This window comes from Acanthochromis polyacanthus, chromosome 19, assembly GCF_021347895.1.
Source record: "Acanthochromis polyacanthus isolate Apoly-LR-REF ecotype Palm Island chromosome 19, KAUST_Apoly_ChrSc, whole genome shotgun sequence".
Lineage (NCBI taxonomy): Eukaryota > Metazoa > Chordata > Actinopteri > Pomacentridae > Acanthochromis > Acanthochromis polyacanthus.
Genome location: NC_067131.1, coordinates 6,150,163 through 6,169,337, shown reverse-complemented (window position 1 = coordinate 6,169,337; position 19,175 = coordinate 6,150,163). Strand labels below are relative to the sequence as shown.

At 38.4% G+C, this 19,175-nt stretch overlaps 1 protein-coding gene across 1 annotated transcript; it reads left to right on the top strand.

Annotated features, from left to right (window-relative positions):
* The first annotated feature begins 7,340 nt into the window (after window positions 1-7,340).
* Window positions 7,341-18,367, top strand: LOC110948384 (cerebellar degeneration-related protein 2-like). Its single transcript, XM_022189882.2, has 6 exons — window positions 7,341-7,596; window positions 8,251-8,363; window positions 10,876-11,024; window positions 11,149-11,316; window positions 15,537-15,756; window positions 15,987-18,367. The coding sequence occupies exons 1-6, from the start codon at window positions 7,515-7,517 to the stop codon at window positions 16,575-16,577; spliced, it is 1,323 nt and encodes a 440-aa protein (XP_022045574.1). The 5' UTR covers window positions 7,341-7,514; the 3' UTR covers window positions 16,578-18,367.
* The last annotated feature ends 808 nt before the right edge of the window (window positions 18,368-19,175 follow it).

Here is a 19,175-nt window from a genome sequence, read left to right as displayed (position 1 = left end):
TTTGAAGATTAACTTAAAACAAGCGCACACACTCAAAGTCAACATATGTATTTTGTGTGTGTGTGTGTGTGTGTTTGTGTGTTGAGGTTCTGCTCAGAAGCACTTCCTCAAATCCCATTACAACCCCTCCCCAAACACTGACAGGATCCAATCCCCACAACCAAGACAGTTGGTATGGAAACGGATCAGTAAAGCTCCAAATCTCTCCTTTAACAACTCATTACCGGTTACTGCCGCCCATTAATGTCACTACTTCCACGCTGTGGCGGCAAGAAAACACCATTACCAACCCGCATCGCTGCAGGGATGGGGAGGAATGTGTGAATGGGGTGGTGAGCACAGTGGTAATCATCCTGTTTGCCTGCACACTCGCCTGTAATATTTCAATTTCCTCCCGTAGTTTATCTGACTTTGCTTTACTTGCAAAGCCATTATTGTGCCGCTTGCTTTCGCTGCCGCACAGAAAGACACGAGTGGAAATCTCATTTTGCATTTGAGATACAGCTCTAATCGTTTTCTGCCAGGGAGATGAAATAACAGGCGAGCTAAAGGAGAGCATGGGGTCCCATTCTGTTGTTTTGACATTTCGCACCCCATGAAATCTAAAATGAAAAGGCAGTACAGCATCAATAAAAGTTAAAAAAAAAAAAAAAAAAAAGCAAAAATGCCATGGGTGCATGTGTAGATAGCAGATACACAAACTGTGTTGATTCTGCAAGAAAAAAGATCACAGCTATTTCAGCGCTCTGAGAAGCCGAGTCCCCAAAGAGAGCTCTTGCTTCCTGCTCTGCTTCTTCTCTCATCTCTCGCTGACAGCCACAAAACAGAGACGCAGAATTTGGGAGGATGGCGGAGGACGGATGGGAAGAGAGGCGACACACCGAGGGTGGAGCACAAAAAGGGGAGAAGATAAAAGGGCGGCAGCTAAGAGGCCTTAAAAGACGTTACATCATCTAATCCCCAACCTGGCTGACTAATCTGGCCTGATTAGGGAGGGAAGTGAGGCGTGACAGCGTGACTTCTGGTTCGACTCGAGTACTCATGAGCACAATCTGTGAAACTAAGTTGTTGAGACTCAGCTTCCTGGTTAAAGTGGCACTTAGTAATCACTAGGACTTTTATTCATGGGTGTTAACGATGCTTGATGAATGACCTGCAGCATTTTAATGAAAGACATGGAACTGTTAGTGAAACTATGCTTCTTGTGGTCACAACTGGGCTTTGAGCTAATGCTAATATGCTTGCAATGCATGCTAAAATGCTAATGTTTAGCATGTTTGTTTGCCACATTAGTTTAGTGTTAATCAGTCTGTGCCAGTTTATATATTTACATATAAACAGTCATGACCAAACGTTCGCATACTCTGGCAACGACCATGTATATCATGTCATGTGAGTTTCCAATGACTCCTATGACTCAGAATTTTCTACGATGGAATCATTGAACCCTTGTGTCTTTGTCACAAAAAATACATTTTGGTTCTTCATAGATGTATACTTTAGCTCACAACTGTATATATAGTATTTACCTCATGAAGACAGCAGTGTGTGGCAATTGTTAATAAATTGCTCAAGGTGTCCCACAGGGTTCGATCTTGGAGTCTCTACTGTTCAACTTTTATATAGAGGACATTTTCTCCTGGCCACAGCATTGCCAAAGAGTATTAAAACTTAAGTTATTTGGCATTGCTTTGTGCTAAATGCCTGGTTTGTAGCTAACATGATAAAATCCTATTATAATATACAGTATACTAATATAAAATTCTATCATGGACAATGTGAACTTAAAAGACTATCACAGATGGTAACATAAAGGGCTGTAACTTACACCGCTAGCTTAAAATGCTATCATTGACAATGTTGTGGTAACATACTGTCACTTACAATGCTGATTCATAATGCCATATCTGACAATGCCACAGACAATGTTCATTTTTATGCTGACGACTGTGTGTGTGTGTGTGTGTGTGTGTGTGTGTATATATATATATATATATATATATATATATATATATAAACTTTAAGCTGATGATGACAAAGTATTATCAGGCCTTGCTAAGCTAGGATCCCTAGTAACTAAACAGCTTAAACCATTTCTTGCAGGACACCAAATTTTAAGCATTCACCTGTCAGGTTGTAGAGAAAAGCACAGCACTACTACTGTGCTACCACTTTTGTTTAAAACATATTATAATGGCTTTGGACAGGAGGAAACACTGTTTACTCAACTTTTTAAGTCGTTTGAGACTTTGTGGAGTTGGTTTTGATGAACATGCTTTATCATGGTTTTAGAGTTACCTCATGAACAGACATGATGGTTAACCCTTCGGCCTGTTCTGTTCACCCTTTATATAGATGATACTGTCTCCTCTGTATCTGGTTGTAATGTACATCTTTTTGCTGATGACTCAGTTTTATACTGAAGTGTGGATACTGTGTCAAATCTCTTGCACTCAATAAGCATAAATTAATTCTTTGTGCAGATAAAACTCTCAGTTGTCTTTAGACATCTCTTTGGACATCTCTACCATGGACAATAGAAATACTGAAAGAGTTACAGAGCTTAAATATCTGAGAATTTGGATCAATGAGACTTTTAAATGTTATGTTTCCCAACTTTTGACTAAACTGCAAGGAAGGAATTCATGAAAGGAAGAACTCATGAACTCACTTCATTGTAGAATAATTCTTATTGTGGCAACTTTTCCATTATTACTGGTTTATTGTGACATTTTATACAATATAAGCATGCCTGGACTGTAAATCTCAAGCCCCTGAACACTGTCAAGATTTATTACTGGTGATGAATAGAATATTCATTACTATGAGCTGCAAGCCAAGGTTGAATGACCCTCATTCTCTGCAAGGCGTGACACACTTTTATTTATTTATAAGGCCCTTGCTGTTTTTTACTCCCTTGCATTAGTTTATTTCCTTGTTCCTTTATTGTTTGCTCTTCCTACACACAACCATATGATCAGATCACACTGCAGGTGTTGGTTATTTTTACTGAGTTTGGAACATCCACTTTTACTCGCTGTGCACCTGCAACTTGGAATGACCCGAGTCATTTTCATCTCTTGGGCAAATTTTATTTTCAGCTTTTTCACTTTCAGCTGTTGTTTTAGTCAATTCATTTGTTTTTAAATCTTAACTGCAATAATTGATGTGGCTTTTTTTATTTTAGTAGCTTTGCCTTTTAATATCTTTATTGTTGTTGTCCTAGTTTCTCATTTGTGGACCTATATCTTCTATTACTCAGCTACTTTCTAAATGAGAAACCTCATGTAGTCTGAGTTGGCATGTAGGTTAAATGAATGAATGAGTAAAGGATACCCAACACTTTTCATCCTGAATTACACTACAAGCAAGGCTAAAAAGCTACTCTATTGATCCAGAACAATACAAAGTCCCAAAAACTGCGTTAGCGTCCAAGCATAATAACCAAAACAATGGATAAAATCTAATTTAGTGGAGGTAAAGGGACAGATGTTCTTATAATTGGTATTCGCCAATTAGCCCTGTGCTTATCTGATACAGCAGTGCTATGAGTTAATGCTAACATGTTTGGCAGCTGTAACTATGTCCATCATTTTAAGTTATCATATTGGGTTGGTGGGACACTTAGTGATATTTATGCCGTTTTTAAGTTTTGACTTCTAGCTAACAGCTGGGGTCAGCTTTTGGCAATGTTCCTGCAAACTGCCCGTTGTTTTTTTCCACGAAAATAGCCACAAATAGCCAAAAATAAACCACCTCAGATCGAATTTCCATATGAAAATCTGACAAATTTCACTACAACTGTCTGCCAGCAAACCGTTATTGCAGGAAACATTATTTGTAGCAACATAACCCACTAAACCTCTGGTAATAAGTTTGCCAAAAGCTACTACAAGTTTAGCACTGCTTGCTAACTGTGGCACCTAACCACTAGGAAGCATGTCTGCTGTTACCACCAGAAAACACAACACAAACAGGTGACAACATTTTTTGGCAAACTAATGACTTTGCTGCAAATCAAACATTCTACTATTAAAATGATCTGATGATGGTTGTAGATGAAAAGTTAAAGAATGTAACAAGAACATCTGTAGCAGCAATAGTTGTTGAGACACTAAACTGTAAACATCAGCCTCTTGGAAAAGTCAGAGAGTCACCACAGTGGGTGTATTATTCAGTGGGGACCGTGAAACAACATTTCATCCGGTCGCTCCCATATTGCTGAAGAATTTCAGTCTAGACAAACACACCAATATTGCTCTCAATATAACTCTGCTTTTACTGCAGGCGGAGGCCGAGTCTCAAATTCAAAGTGAGCTTTCCCTGAGTCATTGCAGGTGATCAGCAGCAAGATTAAACCCTTAAAAATGCATTCAGATGATTGGATTCTACATAGAACAATTCATTATCGTTTAGAGGGAAGATAAAGCTGCTATTGTTCTCAGTTTACTGGTTTCTGCCTCTGGCTACTGAAGCTGTTTGGTTTTCCCAGAGTGTAATCATGTGCTTTTACTGATTCTGGTGATGCTGAGAACAAATTTAATTTCATACTTTATCGATCCACATACAACGAAAATAATAAAATACAGAAGCTAGGTCTGTTTTACGTGGGTTTGTTTGGCTTTTGGCCTTTTGAATTAGTTTAGCTGTACATTATGAACTATTGTGATGCCATCTTGATTCATTCTGCTCAAATAAATAGGAGCTATTTTGTTTTATGAGGTATTAAAATCCCATACTGCACCTTTACATGCTGCGAGTACAGTTTAAGATGTACAGAAAGAGCATATTTGAGCTACACTATAGATAAAAATGTAGGTGCTTTGCATCATTTTACAAAGGACAAGGCTCTCTAAAAAGACTGAGAAGGTGAAAAGACTGCAGTCATCATCATCATCATCATCCTCTGGTTGCTGAATATCACATCATTTGTCACCAGCTGACAGGTCGCTTCCCCAAAGAAAACATCCACCACAGAGAGTGTTGTCATCTGTCTGATAATGAAACTGGAATCTCACTGCGCAGCTGATGAAATGCTTCATTTTATGTGTGTTGTATCTCAGCGCGCCGTGGTTTGTTCATGTGTTTGATCTTTTTAATTTCTTTTAATGTGTTCCGATGAATAATTCACTGTAAATCAGTACATGTGTGTCTTTGTTTGGTTTAAATGAAGACTTGCATGTTGCTGTGCCGAGCAGGGAAAGGAGACCAAACTATGAAGCTACACTGCCACCAACTGATGGGAAATCACAGCTGCAACACACGTTTGAATCATAAAATCATAATCTGGAGTCACGAAAGGAACAATATTCCCAAACTGTCAGGTGTAAAGAACAAAAAAAGTGCAATTTTTCCTTTTAAATGTACAGTGTTGTTTCTCAGTCACTATATTACGCTTGATTTACTTGAGTACAGTCATCTAAATACTAAATTTAGTTACAAATTTAAGGTATTCTTGCTTGTATTTGTAATTTCTGCTGTTAATACTTACACCCACTGCAATTTAAAGATAAATATTTCACTTTTTACTTGCTTTGGCAGGAGATATTTCATGACAATTGAGGGGTTTTTTTGTACAAAAATTGCAATCAACGTACAAAATACGATGCATTGTTCCACTTTGCACAACTTTAAATGCCACATACACATTACTGCGTCAAATATTTAAGAATCCAATAGCTTAACGTATAGAGTAATTAAACCTCTTGACCTCTGGATGTGCCTTTCATACGTTAAGTAAATATCGCTGAAAATATTAACAGGTTTGATAAAATTGTGGATGTCGATTAAATCGTTATGGAACTGTTCTTGTTGCCATTGAAACATTTCAAACATTTCATTTATCCTGAAGATCCTGACCAGTCCTGTTTATTTATATATTATCAAACTCACTTAACGGAGTAGATGTGGCTATTGTTTTAAATCTGAATGATTTATGTGGAGGTTTAATGAGAATAATCAGAGCAGTTCTGCTGCTGCAGCGCCCCCGTGTGGTGATGGAGACTCTGCGCTGTCAGGGAGGAACCATAAACTGATGGGGGGCTAAATTTGTCTCAACATTATTTGTGTGATCAATAACTATATCCTACATGGATCATTCAAGTAAATCTTCCTTTTAATAGTTATAATATAATAGTGCAGCTTGAACTGAAGGACTTTCACTTGCAATGGAGCAGTTTTTATATCAAAATGTCACTACTTTGAAAATAACCTGAATACTAACATAAATGTAGCAATCTATGGGAAACTGTACAGGCTATAGTCTAGTATGGAGCTAAATTTGTCCATCATTTGTGCTTACACTAAAAAATACTGAGACAATTTTAGCTCCATTACTCATGTGAATTATCTTTTTTTTCACATTAATAACACTAAGACACATATAGCTTCATATGGAATGAATGGTTCTAAGGGAGGAACCAAACGCAGAGGAACAGGTAACTGCTGAAGTCAAACTGACAGGTTAGTGCCAAACTGCATGTCCTACCTTCAAAATAAAAGCACTGGGTTACTGATTAAATTGTTAACGGTCAATGATTTAATAGTGTGCATACTCTTTGAGAGATTGTAAAGGTTGAATTGTAACGCATTTTTCTAAGAAGAAAGCTACATTTTATTTGTACATGTTAATGTATGGACGTACAATACAGGATTTTAAATATATTCTGAGTTTTCTTTCTGTTGTCTTATTTGACTGACAGCTTCGCAGGACCATTTTCAATTGTTTCTTTTTAACTGCTTCAGTTGATTTTTTTTTTTTTTCAGATTTTCTCTGTTTGGTTGAATCAACAACATAAACTAGTAAAATCAGGCACACAATAATTTACACACTAACCCAAAAAATAAAATAAAAATAATAATGGCCAAATTATAGATAATGCATTATTTGAATGTTAACTGTGAAATAAAAAAACAAACTAAAAAAAAGTAAAACTGTAAATAATCTGTATTTTTACACATGCTAATTCAGTCTATAACAATATTTGACAAAAAGTTTACTATATTTAAATCAGCTGTAACGTCAATATTTTTACCATATTTATTTTTTGCTTTGTTTTGTTATATTTATTTGTTTTGTTGTGTTTTATTTTAATTTTGTTGTTGTTTTGAATACTTTGATTTGTTTTTGTGGCTTTTCCCCCCCTCATATCCAAAATAAACACATTCATTCATTCATTCATTCATTCATTCACACTGACACGCTCAATATATCCTGATCCTAGCAGCACCTCCGGGCAACAGTAGCTGTAGTTTGCTCTGTCATTTTATGCTCCACTTTTAGAGAACCTGTCTGCAACATTTATTCTGAAACTCCACTCCGGAAACGCGTCCTGAGCTCCGGTCGCTTCATCAGTGCGTCTGTCCGACGAGGAGCGCACACCGGTGCCGGCTGCAGGCTGAAAGGACGCCGCCGCCTCGGGTTTTTCTCACGATTTATTCTTTTCCTGTGTGTCTGGTTTGCTTGAAAAATGACAGAAATCCTGGGAGCGTGTTGAGAGATTTTACTTCTGAAGATGCTCACAGACATGATCGTGGAGGAGGAATTTGAGATCAAGGAGGAGGAACCGTGGTACGACAAGCAAGACCTTGAACATGGTACAATTTCCTCTCAGTCTTTGTGTCTGAGCCTTTGCAGATAAACACCCATATTAAAGCTTAATTATTGACAGCCAGGCAGCAGAACTGTGCACATGGCAGCTGATGATTAATTACAATGTTTAAAAATAATCATGTATCACATTTTAAATTCACTGTTAACCCTGCAGGTAAACAGGAGGTTGGGTCTGAACCTGTAATATATATATGTATTTTCCAATCGGGGTGTTTTATTTAGTGGAGAAGCTGTAAAATTGGTACTGCAGGAAAATAAAAGGAGTCAGCAGGACACTCATGTATGCGGCAAAGTGGAGAAAAAACAGAAAAGCTGATTGACTTTCTCATCACTGTTGACTGTGATACATGATTTTACACCAGAGGTCATGAGATTGGGTGCTGAAATCCCCCCGTAATGTGTCATATTTCCACCCCAGCTGTGTCATCCTGACTGTTGTGCTGTTTAAATAGATAAAAGAAGGTAAATTCAATGCATGTCAGTCTCTAAAGATAGAAGAAAAGTGGGTTGCTGGAGTCCTGCCAACAAACAAAAACCCTCTCAAAGCTGCTTGTCCGGTCCGAGAGCCTCCATCAGTCCAGTGTGAGCGATGAGCGCTGAAGCTCTTGTGGTTTCTTCTCTGTCCGTCTCCTCTGTAGACCTGCAGCTGGCCGCCGAGCTGGGCAAGACGCTCCTGGAGAGGAACCGGGAGCTGGAGCAGGGCCTGCAGCAGATGTACTCCACCAACCAGGAGCAGCTGCAGGAGATCGAGGTGAGCAAACGGATCACTGAAGGACCTTCTTCCTTCACGAAACACTGATTTCCTCTTAAAGGCAGCACATAAATTGCACCATCAGAGGTTTGAGTTGCGTTATGGAGGCCTCAAATGAGCCTAAAGGAGAGAATTCTGCTGCACGAAGCAATAACTTCCTGTCATTTTTACAACTTTGGGTTTGATTAATTACTCCAAGCATTGAATATAAAAGCTTCTTGGTTCTAAAGGAGCTTGCAGACTCCACTCAGGGCTGAAAAAACTCAATTTTCAGGCTAAAATGGGTTTATGATTTGAGATAATTCTCCCAAAAAGGCGCAAGACTGGATCGTCAATCAAAGAAAATGTGGCAAAAGACAGCACTCTTTATTGGAAAGAGCAGAACGAAGCATTATTTACACTGGAAGTAGTTTGAGCAGCTTTAATTCTCATGAATACAATGTTTATCAAGAAAATATCAAATTTCTATTATAGGAAAGGTGCAGAAATATGTTTTGCAAATTTAATTTTATTCTGAAAAGCTTGAGAAGTACTATGAATATAACCATTTGTAGTTTTCTAGATAAATACTGGATCATCGATCGTAGATAGTAAAAGACAGCATGGTTTGTTGGAAAGATGGAAATTAAGCGTTATGAGTGTAACGGTTCATTGTTAACACTAGAAGTAGTTTGAGCAGCTTTAATTCACATAGTGAAATCATTTATGAAGAAAATATCATGTCTCTATGGTAGAAAAGGTGCAAAGATGCATTTTGTAAATTGTATTTTATTTTGAAAAGCTTGAGAATTGCCATGTAAATCACAATTTGTAGTTTTCTACATAAATACTGGCTCATCAGTCAGCGATAACACTGTAAAATGCAGCAATGTTTGTTGGAAAAAGCAGAACCAAGTATTATTATTATTGAATTTATAGGTTCACTGTTAGCACTTTAAATAGTTTGAACAGCCTAAATTGACATAATTAGAACATATATGATGAAAAAAAGTTTCTGTTGTAGAAAAGGTACAAAAATGCATTTTTCAAATTGTATTTTATTCTGAACAACTCGAGAAGCACCATGAATTTAACAATTTGTAGTTTTCTAGATAAAAACGGGGTCATCAATTTACAGCAAACACAGTAAAAGACAGCAGTGTTTACTGAAAAGATAAAAATGATGCATTTTTTGTGGAGTTTAAAGGCTCATTGTTGTCACTGGAAGTAGCTTGAACAGCTTTATTTCACATAATTACAACATTTATGAAGAAAATATCAGGTTTCTAGTATGGAAAAGGTGCAGAAATGCATTTTGTAAATTACATTTTATTCTGAAAAGCACGAAAATCGCTATTTGTTGTTTTCTAGATAAATACAAAATATATACATTTTACAAAAAACAACATTTATTTCACTATCACAGCTGCCCTCTTGTCCTTTCTCTGCGTCTTCTTGTGTACAAATTTAGATTCTGGATTTCTGTCAGACGTGAATCTAAATTTACAGAAACGGGGTTGGTCTGGATCTAAATCCAACTCAATAAACACAATTAATCTCTTAAGACCTGAGCGGGACACTTGTGACGCCGCTTGTGATCCGATCGATTACCTCATTAACTGTCACACTTTGCTGCCGAAACGCCACGGAAAGCATCTTTAGACGTAGAGCTGATCCGTTTAAAGTAAAAACGCGTTCTTCATTGACTTTTTGCTGTTTACCTTCAGAGCTTCTGTGTGGTTTCTCCGTCAGTGTGAAGTTGATGTTCGCTGTGGGTGGTTTGACAGATTAGATTGCTGTGTTCCGGCTGCAGCAGCTGATTAGATAAACTGTTCTCAATGAAAGTGTGACATAAAAAAAGCTTTCAGAGGCGTTCAGGTGCTCAGCTATTTACATTTAATGTCTAGATTGCATGGAAAAGGTTTAAATAGCTGCTAAAATGGTTGATTCATAAAAGAAGCAGGTGGTTGTTTCTCTGCTGATAGTTTCACGAATATGATTTCAGTTCTGCACATACATGACTTCATGTGTTTTTAGCCTGTCAGACTAATCAGAAAAAGTCAGATTAAGACATGATTTTAGTTTGTTGGTGTAATGCAATCCTTATTTTAAGTCCATCGAACATCTTGCAACATGAAACTCATATTCACTGAAACCACCAAATGTACGCCGATCGTCGCATAACTTTGCTGCGTTCCTTGGCAGAGTAACAAAGCTTTGCATTAGAGGTTAGTCAAAATTTTGACAACTGGTTTTTAATTTTTAATGCAATGCATTTTTACTCCAAGAGCTGGTTATTGGTCATCTTGATTGCTAATCATCTGCAAGAGTATCAACTCTGAAAAAACATATCAGTCGACACCTACAGTTTGTAATGTTCCTGCCTCTTGCTTCTTGCACTTGTCCTGATGTGTGATGTCGATCTAATATTTTTAACAGACATCTCTTCTCAACAAGCTGTTCCTCCTGGTGTCTCGCCGTCATCAACCCTGCTCTTGTCTCAGCATCAACCTCCTCTTTTTCTCTTTCTCAGTACCTGACGAAGCAGGTGGATCTCCTCCGTCAGGTCAACGACCAGCATGCTAAAGTGTACGAGCAGCTCGACGTCTCGGCCCGAGAACTGGAGCAGAGCAACCACAAACTGGTTCTGGACAACAGGACGGCCCAGCAGAAGATCCAGGGGTGAGACCGGCAGCGTGGATGGGATATATCTCCAATTTTATATAACAACTAGAGGGTTGTTTGGGGTCAAAATATTCCTTATTATAATCTTAGTGGAGCTTTTGTTTTTTTTGTTTCCATGCAGGCTGACGGAAACGGTGGAGCTGCTGCAGACGCAGGTGGAGGAGCTTCAGCATCAGGTGGAGGAGCTGAAGCTGAGTCCTTGTCAGCCTCAGAGGCCTCCGAGCAGAGAGAAGTGGCCTCGCAGCACTCAGAGTGTTTCCTGTCTGCACGAGCTGCAAAACACACTCAGGTGAGGATACAAGGAAGCTCTGTTTGTTAATGATTAGTGCTGAAATGGTGATCTACGACGCAAAAAACAACAAAGAAAGTATCGGCTTTTTTAGACGTTCTGTGTCATCAGATCTGTCTAACAAAACAAACAATCTGTGTTTTTAACGGTTTAAATATTAAACAGTCTGTTATTTGAATAGTCACAGATTAAGGGATGCAGCTAAAATAAAAATTGAAGCTAAAATAACCTTAAATTATTATTTTATTCACACTGGAGACTAAACTTCCTAGACTATTTGAGTTCTGAATACATTAATCTATATATTTAAATAGCTAGTCTATATTACAAGTAAAGACAACTGAAAAATATCCTTGTTGTCAAAAGAACTTAAGTCATTGATGAAATGATCCATTGGTTAGTCGCTCAACTACAATTTGGAGAAATGATTGAACTGTTTAAGACATGTATCAAGCAAAAATGTCCCAAAATCGATGTTTTAGCTTCTCCTTTGTGAATATTTTCTACTCTAAATTACTGTGAGCAATTTTAAGATGCACACTTACTTAGTTGGATGAAAAAAATGACAACATCTCTTCCATAAATATGAAGTCATTCAGGACATGCTAATCTTAGCTTAGCATAAAACCTGGAAACGACTAGCCAGACTCTAAATCCAGCAGCTGTAAAATCTAAGAATTAACACATAATGTCTCATTTGTTTAATTTGCACAAAAACTTTGTGAGTTTTAGAGATGTAAATAAAGCCTTTTTTTGTTGTTTTTTGGACTGAGCTAAGCTAGCTGTTTTCCCCTGTTTCAAATCTTGAAGCTAAGTTAACTGTTGGCGTATAGGTATGGGAGTGGTTTCAGTTTCCTACACCTTTTTTCACAAAATGGTCAAGTTTTATTTTAAATATGCCACATTTTTCAGTTTTTTGACATCATATTGCCTATATAAAGAAACAAATCCAAATGCTAGTTTGTGGTCCAACACATGTGAATGTTGCTGCATATTATTGAGGAAAAAAATTACTTGAAGCTAAAAAATATATCACTGCTTCCATCAGCTATATACGTTCACATCCAAATACCTGCTAATTAATGGACGCGTGGTTAACAATCTCATCAGCATAACTGATTATATATAATACATTGTGGTGATTGTTTCAGGAAATTACTGGGCCACAAGGTTGAAAAAATTAATTAAACGCTATCAGAAGTTTGTTTTGAATTGATTGCTCAGCCTGATTTAAAAAAAAAAAAAAAAAAAAAAACTCTTAATTGCTTTGTCACTGATCCAGAAGATTTTTGTAATCTTCAAGAAGGGAAGCAGCAAATCCCCCGTCTTTATCTCTGCTGCATGTGTGCTAATCCTGCTCCTGCTGGCCGATGTCCACGTCCAGCTCACCGCAGTCTGCAGGTTTCATGCTGCTTCCTCCTTCCCGCACCGCGACGGCTTCATTCACAGCCTCAGTTCAGTCTCTGCGGTTTGTAATCCCGTTAGCGCGACTCCCTCATAACATCCAGGTCAGGTGCGTGGAAATCGCCCTGATAAAGACACGAAGTCCGAAGTAAGTCAGAGGGCAGGACGGTGGATGAGGTTGGAAGGAAAGAGGTCGAAGTCTGAGCTCTAAGGTATAAATGTGTCTCAGTATCTCTTTGAAGCCCATCAATTCTAATCTAATCACCTCAGGTCTGCTGATAAGTTCTTGATTCCTCGCTTAGTGAGCGTGTCTTGGGACTGTCAGACCTGTTTTCAGCTGAAAATGAGTTTTACGCAAGACAAATAGACACAGTTAAATAAGGATTATTTAGGCAGTACTATATCCAGATAGTCATTGAAATCCGGATGTCTGTGTTTATTTAACTTTCATATTGACATCCTCATGCTTGAACCTGATTCATGACCTTTGGGGTGATATCAGCTAAAATGGGCCACTTTTTGGTAAATCGCTTGTAGCACTAACAAAAAACAATGTATTCTATTAAAATGTGGTTTTATGGCTAGTAATGGATGTTTTCTTTTAATTTTGTTTTGAAATTATCTCGTAAATAGGATTGTTTAGTTCCTACAGGTCTTGATACATCAGCTGTGCCAATTTTTTTACACAAGCAAAGTTCAGGTAAAATGGGCCAGCTGATCAGGTAAAATGGGACGCTTATCAGGTAAGTTGGGCCAGTCCAACTGCAAAGGGATGGTCATCAATTTTTATTGTAAAGAAACTGTCAATATGGCAACATACTGTGTTAGAACAATTTAATAATATCAGGACAATTCATTACATTGTAAATGATTAACTGATCTGCTCATGGCAAATGTATTGAATCCACATGGCACTAAAAACAACTGCAACCTACTAGGCCTACAAATGGGATGAATGCATACACTGAACCTCGATAATATCTAAATAGTCAAAATTTTAAAATGTGTGTGTACTTGGGTAGGTACATATGTCATGGCCTAGGCTACTTAAACCACAAATTTCAATACAGTCCTGACAGGTGAAGCCGTCATCATCATAGATGCCGTTTCTCTTCGCCACAGCTCTCATGGCACCAGATTGAACACTAGACACTTGATCCATTCCTCTGTTGCCTTTGGGTCGTCTCTTTTCCTCTCTGGTCCTTGTTCCTCCTCTCTTCATCTATCCTCAACTGTTCTCTCACTTTCTGTCTCCTCTGCTTGTCTCCTTTCTTCCTCCATCTCTCAGTCCCTCTCTCTTTTCCTCTCACTTGCTTCTTGTTTGCCATACTAACTGCAGATAAAGTCAGTGGATTGTTACTAAAAACACTGATCGTCATTATTTTTAGGCAGATGCATCCTTTTCACATAAGTGCCTACTCCATTCCCTTCAAATGTGTGCATGTGTGACTGACAAAAAGGGTGGCCCATTTTAGCTGAAACCAGGGGGCCCAACTTACCTGAATAGGTTCAGCTAAATTGGGCCACTAACAAAAACGTCAATCTTTGAAAAATAATGTCCAAATACCAAACTTTAAGCATTATTTCTGATAGGTGTCATCAAGACAGATATTATACATCAAAAGTTTTATATATACACGTTTCTTTAATTGACTTATCATCCTTATAATTTTTATCAGAAATTCTTATGCCAGTCCACTCACCACGCAGTTTTCCGGTGCAGTGTGGATTTGAATCTTATCTCCACTCACAAAAACAACCACAGATCAATAAAATCTGTTGTTTCATGTTAAGTACAGTTGTGGCAAACATTTGAGACCATTTGCTGTCATTGGCCCTAAAAATCAGAGGGGCTAGGACATCCAAAGCTTAAATGGCCCATTTTACCTGATGGCCCAATTTACCTGATATCACCCTAACTTCTTTACCTTGCTTTGCTTCATCAGGAATCGGACTTGTCGTAGATTAGAAAGCGAATACAAATGATCAGCATGTATATTGATGACCAAATATCTGCAAAACCTATTACATTAATTGTGTTTAGTGCTAGTTAACATGCTAGAATGCTACTTAGTAGTTTTATGCTACTAAAGCTGTAATATGTTATGTTATGTAATGTTGGTTTCCTTTGGACAGAGCTAGGCTAGCTGTTTCCCTCTGTTTCCAATCTGTATGCTAAGCTAAGCTAACTAGCTGCCGGCGGATGCTTCATGTTTATTGTACAGACATACACAGACAACCAATACTTGAAACAACAGAGTTTCTACATATTACAGATATTTTAAGACTTAATTTAAATTTTTTCTATGCTTTCCATTGTCTTGTCTGCGCTGTCTAAACACACATCCTGCAGTTAAGCTGAAAAAGTCAAAGAATTTTTGTCATGTGACTGTTGGTTGCAGCTGACTCACTAATGGCTTCACTGTTAAGCAGAGGAGGGCAGAATCTTTTGTTTTTTACAGTATCTGCTTACTGCAAATGCTTCATTTTTGATAATTTTTGAAGAGAGATATAGAGCTTAGCTTTGGGTCAGTTTTCTGACATCACCACTGGACTATTGAAAAGTTGTAAATCTGCAGATTCTTTTAGTTTTAAATGGATAAATAATAAATGGTGTAATTTTGGCACTTTATTTAAACATAACATTCCTGTCAAACTTGTGTTTTGGAGTTCAGAGGGTTAATACACTGATATAGACGAGAAGTTTGTCATCTTCTATTACATTGAGAAAAATGAAAAATCTTTAAGTGCGATTAAAAAAATCAAAGATTACATTAAAAGCATGTAGTCTTATAGCTGTCTATGTCTCTGTGCAGGTACGACTGTGATACAGATGAACACTCAGACAGCCTTGAATCTTCTGCAGCGTCGTGGCATGAAGAAGAGCAGGCGTCGCTGCGACAGTCGCTTCATTCTCTGCAGACTCAGTTTGCTACTGAGCGCGTTCGGAGGCAGGAGGCGGAGCGAGAGGCGGAACTCCTCGCTGGAGAAAATGCAGCGTTGGAGCAGCAGCTGGCAGGGATGGAGGGATGTCAGGTATGTCCCCTGTTGACTTTTGTCCTTGATTATAGTTTCCAAATTCCTTGCAAACCTGTGTTAATGCCATCAGATTAAAGGATCATTTAACATTTTTATCATGAAACAGTAAAAGTCGGTAATCACATAAAGACTTTTTTACTCTTAAAAATCCTAAAGTGTTCAGGTTCTAGAGTGTAAAGAGAAAAACAGATAAATTTGGTTACAAAAACATACACTCTGTTTTCCAGGCCCGAGTGTCGGAGCTGGAACGTGAATCCGAGGAGCTTCGTCAACTCTGGAAGTCGGAGTCGTCCGTGAGATCCAGCAGGCCGGACCTCTGCCTGCTGCCCCACTCGATGTTCCTGAACCCGGAGGACGAACACGACGGGGAGGCGCCTAAAAGCCCCTCCGTCCTGAAGCGCTGGGGCAGCGAGCGGCTCATGAAGGCCACACAGATGCCAGACTCCCCCAGCAGGATCTATGACCACGAGTGCTCTTGCGTGCGACGGGCCGAGGTAGTGAAGTATCGCGGGATCTCGCTGCTCAACGAGGTGGACGCCCAGTACAGTGCCTTGCAGGTGAAGTACGACGAGCTGCTGCGACGCTGCCACCTGGGCCTGCCGGACGATGAGCAGGACGGCCAGAGCCACAAGTCCGTCGAGACTGCATCCCTCGTCGCATCTTGTCCTGCAATGACGGACCTGGAGGACTTTGAGGACGACTTTCACCAGCCGGAGTACAAAGAACTCTTTAGGGAAATCTTCTCCCGTATTCAGAAAACCAAAGAAGACCTGAATGAAAACAGGGGGAGACCCTCAGCTGATGAAGTGCTGCATTAGTTGCGTGATAAAATAAAGAAAAGACCAGCTGAGAGATTAATTATTGTCTTCCAGTTATGTAGTGACTTTGGAAATACTTTTATTTTCCCAGAAATAGGTTCAGAGATGAGAGTGATGCAGGAATATGAGGGCTAAACACCACCAGCTCAGATGTGGCTCATTTTGCACAGAAACACCAGTGCCTCAGTAACGCCGCTGTCTCTACTGTACAATCACTCTACCTCACTCTGCTCGCAAACGGGAAACATTTCTGAGGAACAATCCTACTACTTCTTCTCATAAGCTGGAAAACACTTTATTTTATAGGTCCCATAATTTCACAGAAAGGAATTGATGCATGAATGTCAAATCACAGAAAGGTTCCCGGTAAAGGTGTTGTTTGGTTCTAAATATAGGAAATATGGACCTAGTGTTGACCTAGAAAGTCAGTTAAATGTGTCCAAATTGAATTAATCCAGCAAAGCAATATAGAGTGAAAATCAGCTTGACTCAAACTGAACTTCTTTCTTTCTTCTTCTGCTATAGATTTTAATCAGGGTATAGTCTATTAAAACAAACACACAGATGGCATCTAACTGACTGTCCAAAACCCAGTTGTGCTGTTCATTCCCATAGAACACTGAGATAACCAGCAAATATACATATTCTAGAATCTGTAATGGCTTAAATGACATAAACAGTAGCTATTTAGCACATTTAAAGTTGGTGCAATGAACTTATTTATGCATTCATGTGTTAAAGAGCAACATGAGCATTAATTTGGAGTCATGTTTGTGTCCACCTGATTACTGTAGGTTCAATATTGTCTCTCTTTTTAGCTCTATTTTTGGTCTCCTCCAATTGCTTAGATGCTAAATGCTTCAGTAGCAACTCACTAAGGGTGTTTGTTCGTCATTTGTTGCCCAATATGTTGCGTATTGTTGATATTTAAAGCTTTATTTTTGCTGCAAACAATGCTAGCAGCAAGAAGGACACAAAAAAGTAGAGTTCTTGGCCAGGTAGCTCAGTTAAAGTCGCTTATAAAATCAACTCAGATCTCCACTTTTCTTCAATTGGTCCTGAACTACAAGCTTGCCAGGAAACTTGAGAAAACTATCAGGGAATTATGGACCTGTAAAATAGAATTAAATCACTGTATCTGCTGTTTGTTTTGTTTATGTGAAGACTTTGTAATTTGTTTTTTTCTTCTTTGCGACTATAAAAAATAATGTACATTTCTTGGTGATAGTTCTGCCTGCGCCTATAAGAGCAGCCAATGCACGGTTGACCAATTAGTATGCAACGTTATATTGGTGAAGGAGTTTTTATGAAGTTGGTGATTCAAGGTGCTCAAATATGTTAGATTTTTTTTGTAATTGTCACATATCTCTGAAATTATTCTTATTATTACACTTTATTATTGTATGGTAGGTTAGGCTGCTGAGTGAATGTTGCAGTAAAAGGGCAAAATAATACCTGTACTTGAAAATAGAAGCTTTTCTTAGCAGCAGCTGTGTTGCTTTTCGCTGCCTGACGTTTGTCCTTGTCAAGCTTAAAGGCTGTGCACATGCTTTGTTTGTAGACATCTGTAAAATCACATTAAGATGCACTTTAAAATTGAACATTATTAATGTCCATCTGACAATGTATATCTCCACTGTCTGTAGTTAATGCAAGTGTGGTGTTTTTCCTCTTCCAAACATATTCTAGACCTGAATAATCTGCAGTATGTTTGTGTTTTTACCTGTTTCATGACTGGACCTCATGGTTTATTGTTACTGCTCTGAGCCATAAAACATGAAGCAAGCTGACGCAGCAGCTTTCTGTCATTTTTTTTTCCAATGATTAAACCTTATTACTCTTTTCATTGACAGTCAGAAATGACAGGGACCACCTCATTAAATTTTCAGATATACAGCTTATAGTTTGGACCCACAGCTTTAAGGATTTCCCATTGAGAGATATAGCTGATGGCACGGCGTCACTGTAACCATGACAACAATTAAACACTGTCAGTTACCTGCTGACGATCACGATTGTAATCCTACTACAGATTGACTGATTTATCAGTTGGAAATCATACAAGGAACAAATGATTGAACTGTGGGGTGTTTCTGAGTCCCATCAGTTCCTGCCACCAGCTACATATTTAGGTAACGTGATGCTGCAAACGCTCTCTGAGTGCTTTTGTAGTTTAGTATGTGGTCCAAAATGTAACTAAAATGTCATAGTTTAGTACGTGGTCCAAAATGTCCCTGAAACAACATAATTTAGTATGTCGTCTAAAAATGTTGAAAAACGTCATAGTTTAGTATGTCATCCAAAAATGGACAAAAAACGCCATTTTTTTTTATCCGACAATGAAAACAAAAGTCATACTTCAGTATTTCGTCCGAAGATTGACAAAAATGTCACAGTTTAGTATGTCGTCCGAAAATGGACAAAAACATCATATTTTACTATGTCGTCCGAAAATGGACAAAAAAACGTCATAGTTTAGTATGTCGTCCGAAAATGGACAAAAACCGTCATAGTTTAGTATGTCGTCCGAAAATGGACAAAAACATCATATTTTACTATGTCGTCCGAAAATGGACAAAAAACGCCATTTTCTGTCCG

Bases quoted from the DNA above. Each gene is read 5' to 3' on its own strand.
- LOC110948384 (XM_022189882.2), top strand. From the start codon at position 7,515: ATGCTCACAGACATGATCGTGGAGGAGGAATTTGAGATCAAGGAGGAG. The intron at 7,597-8,250 runs GTACAATTTCCT...TCTCCTCTGTAG, and splicing joins CAAGCAAGACCTTGAACATG to ACCTGCAGCTGGCCGCCGAG. The intron at 15,757-15,986 runs GTATGTCCCCTG...TCTGTTTTCCAG, and splicing joins CAGGGATGGAGGGATGTCAG to GCCCGAGTGTCGGAGCTGGA.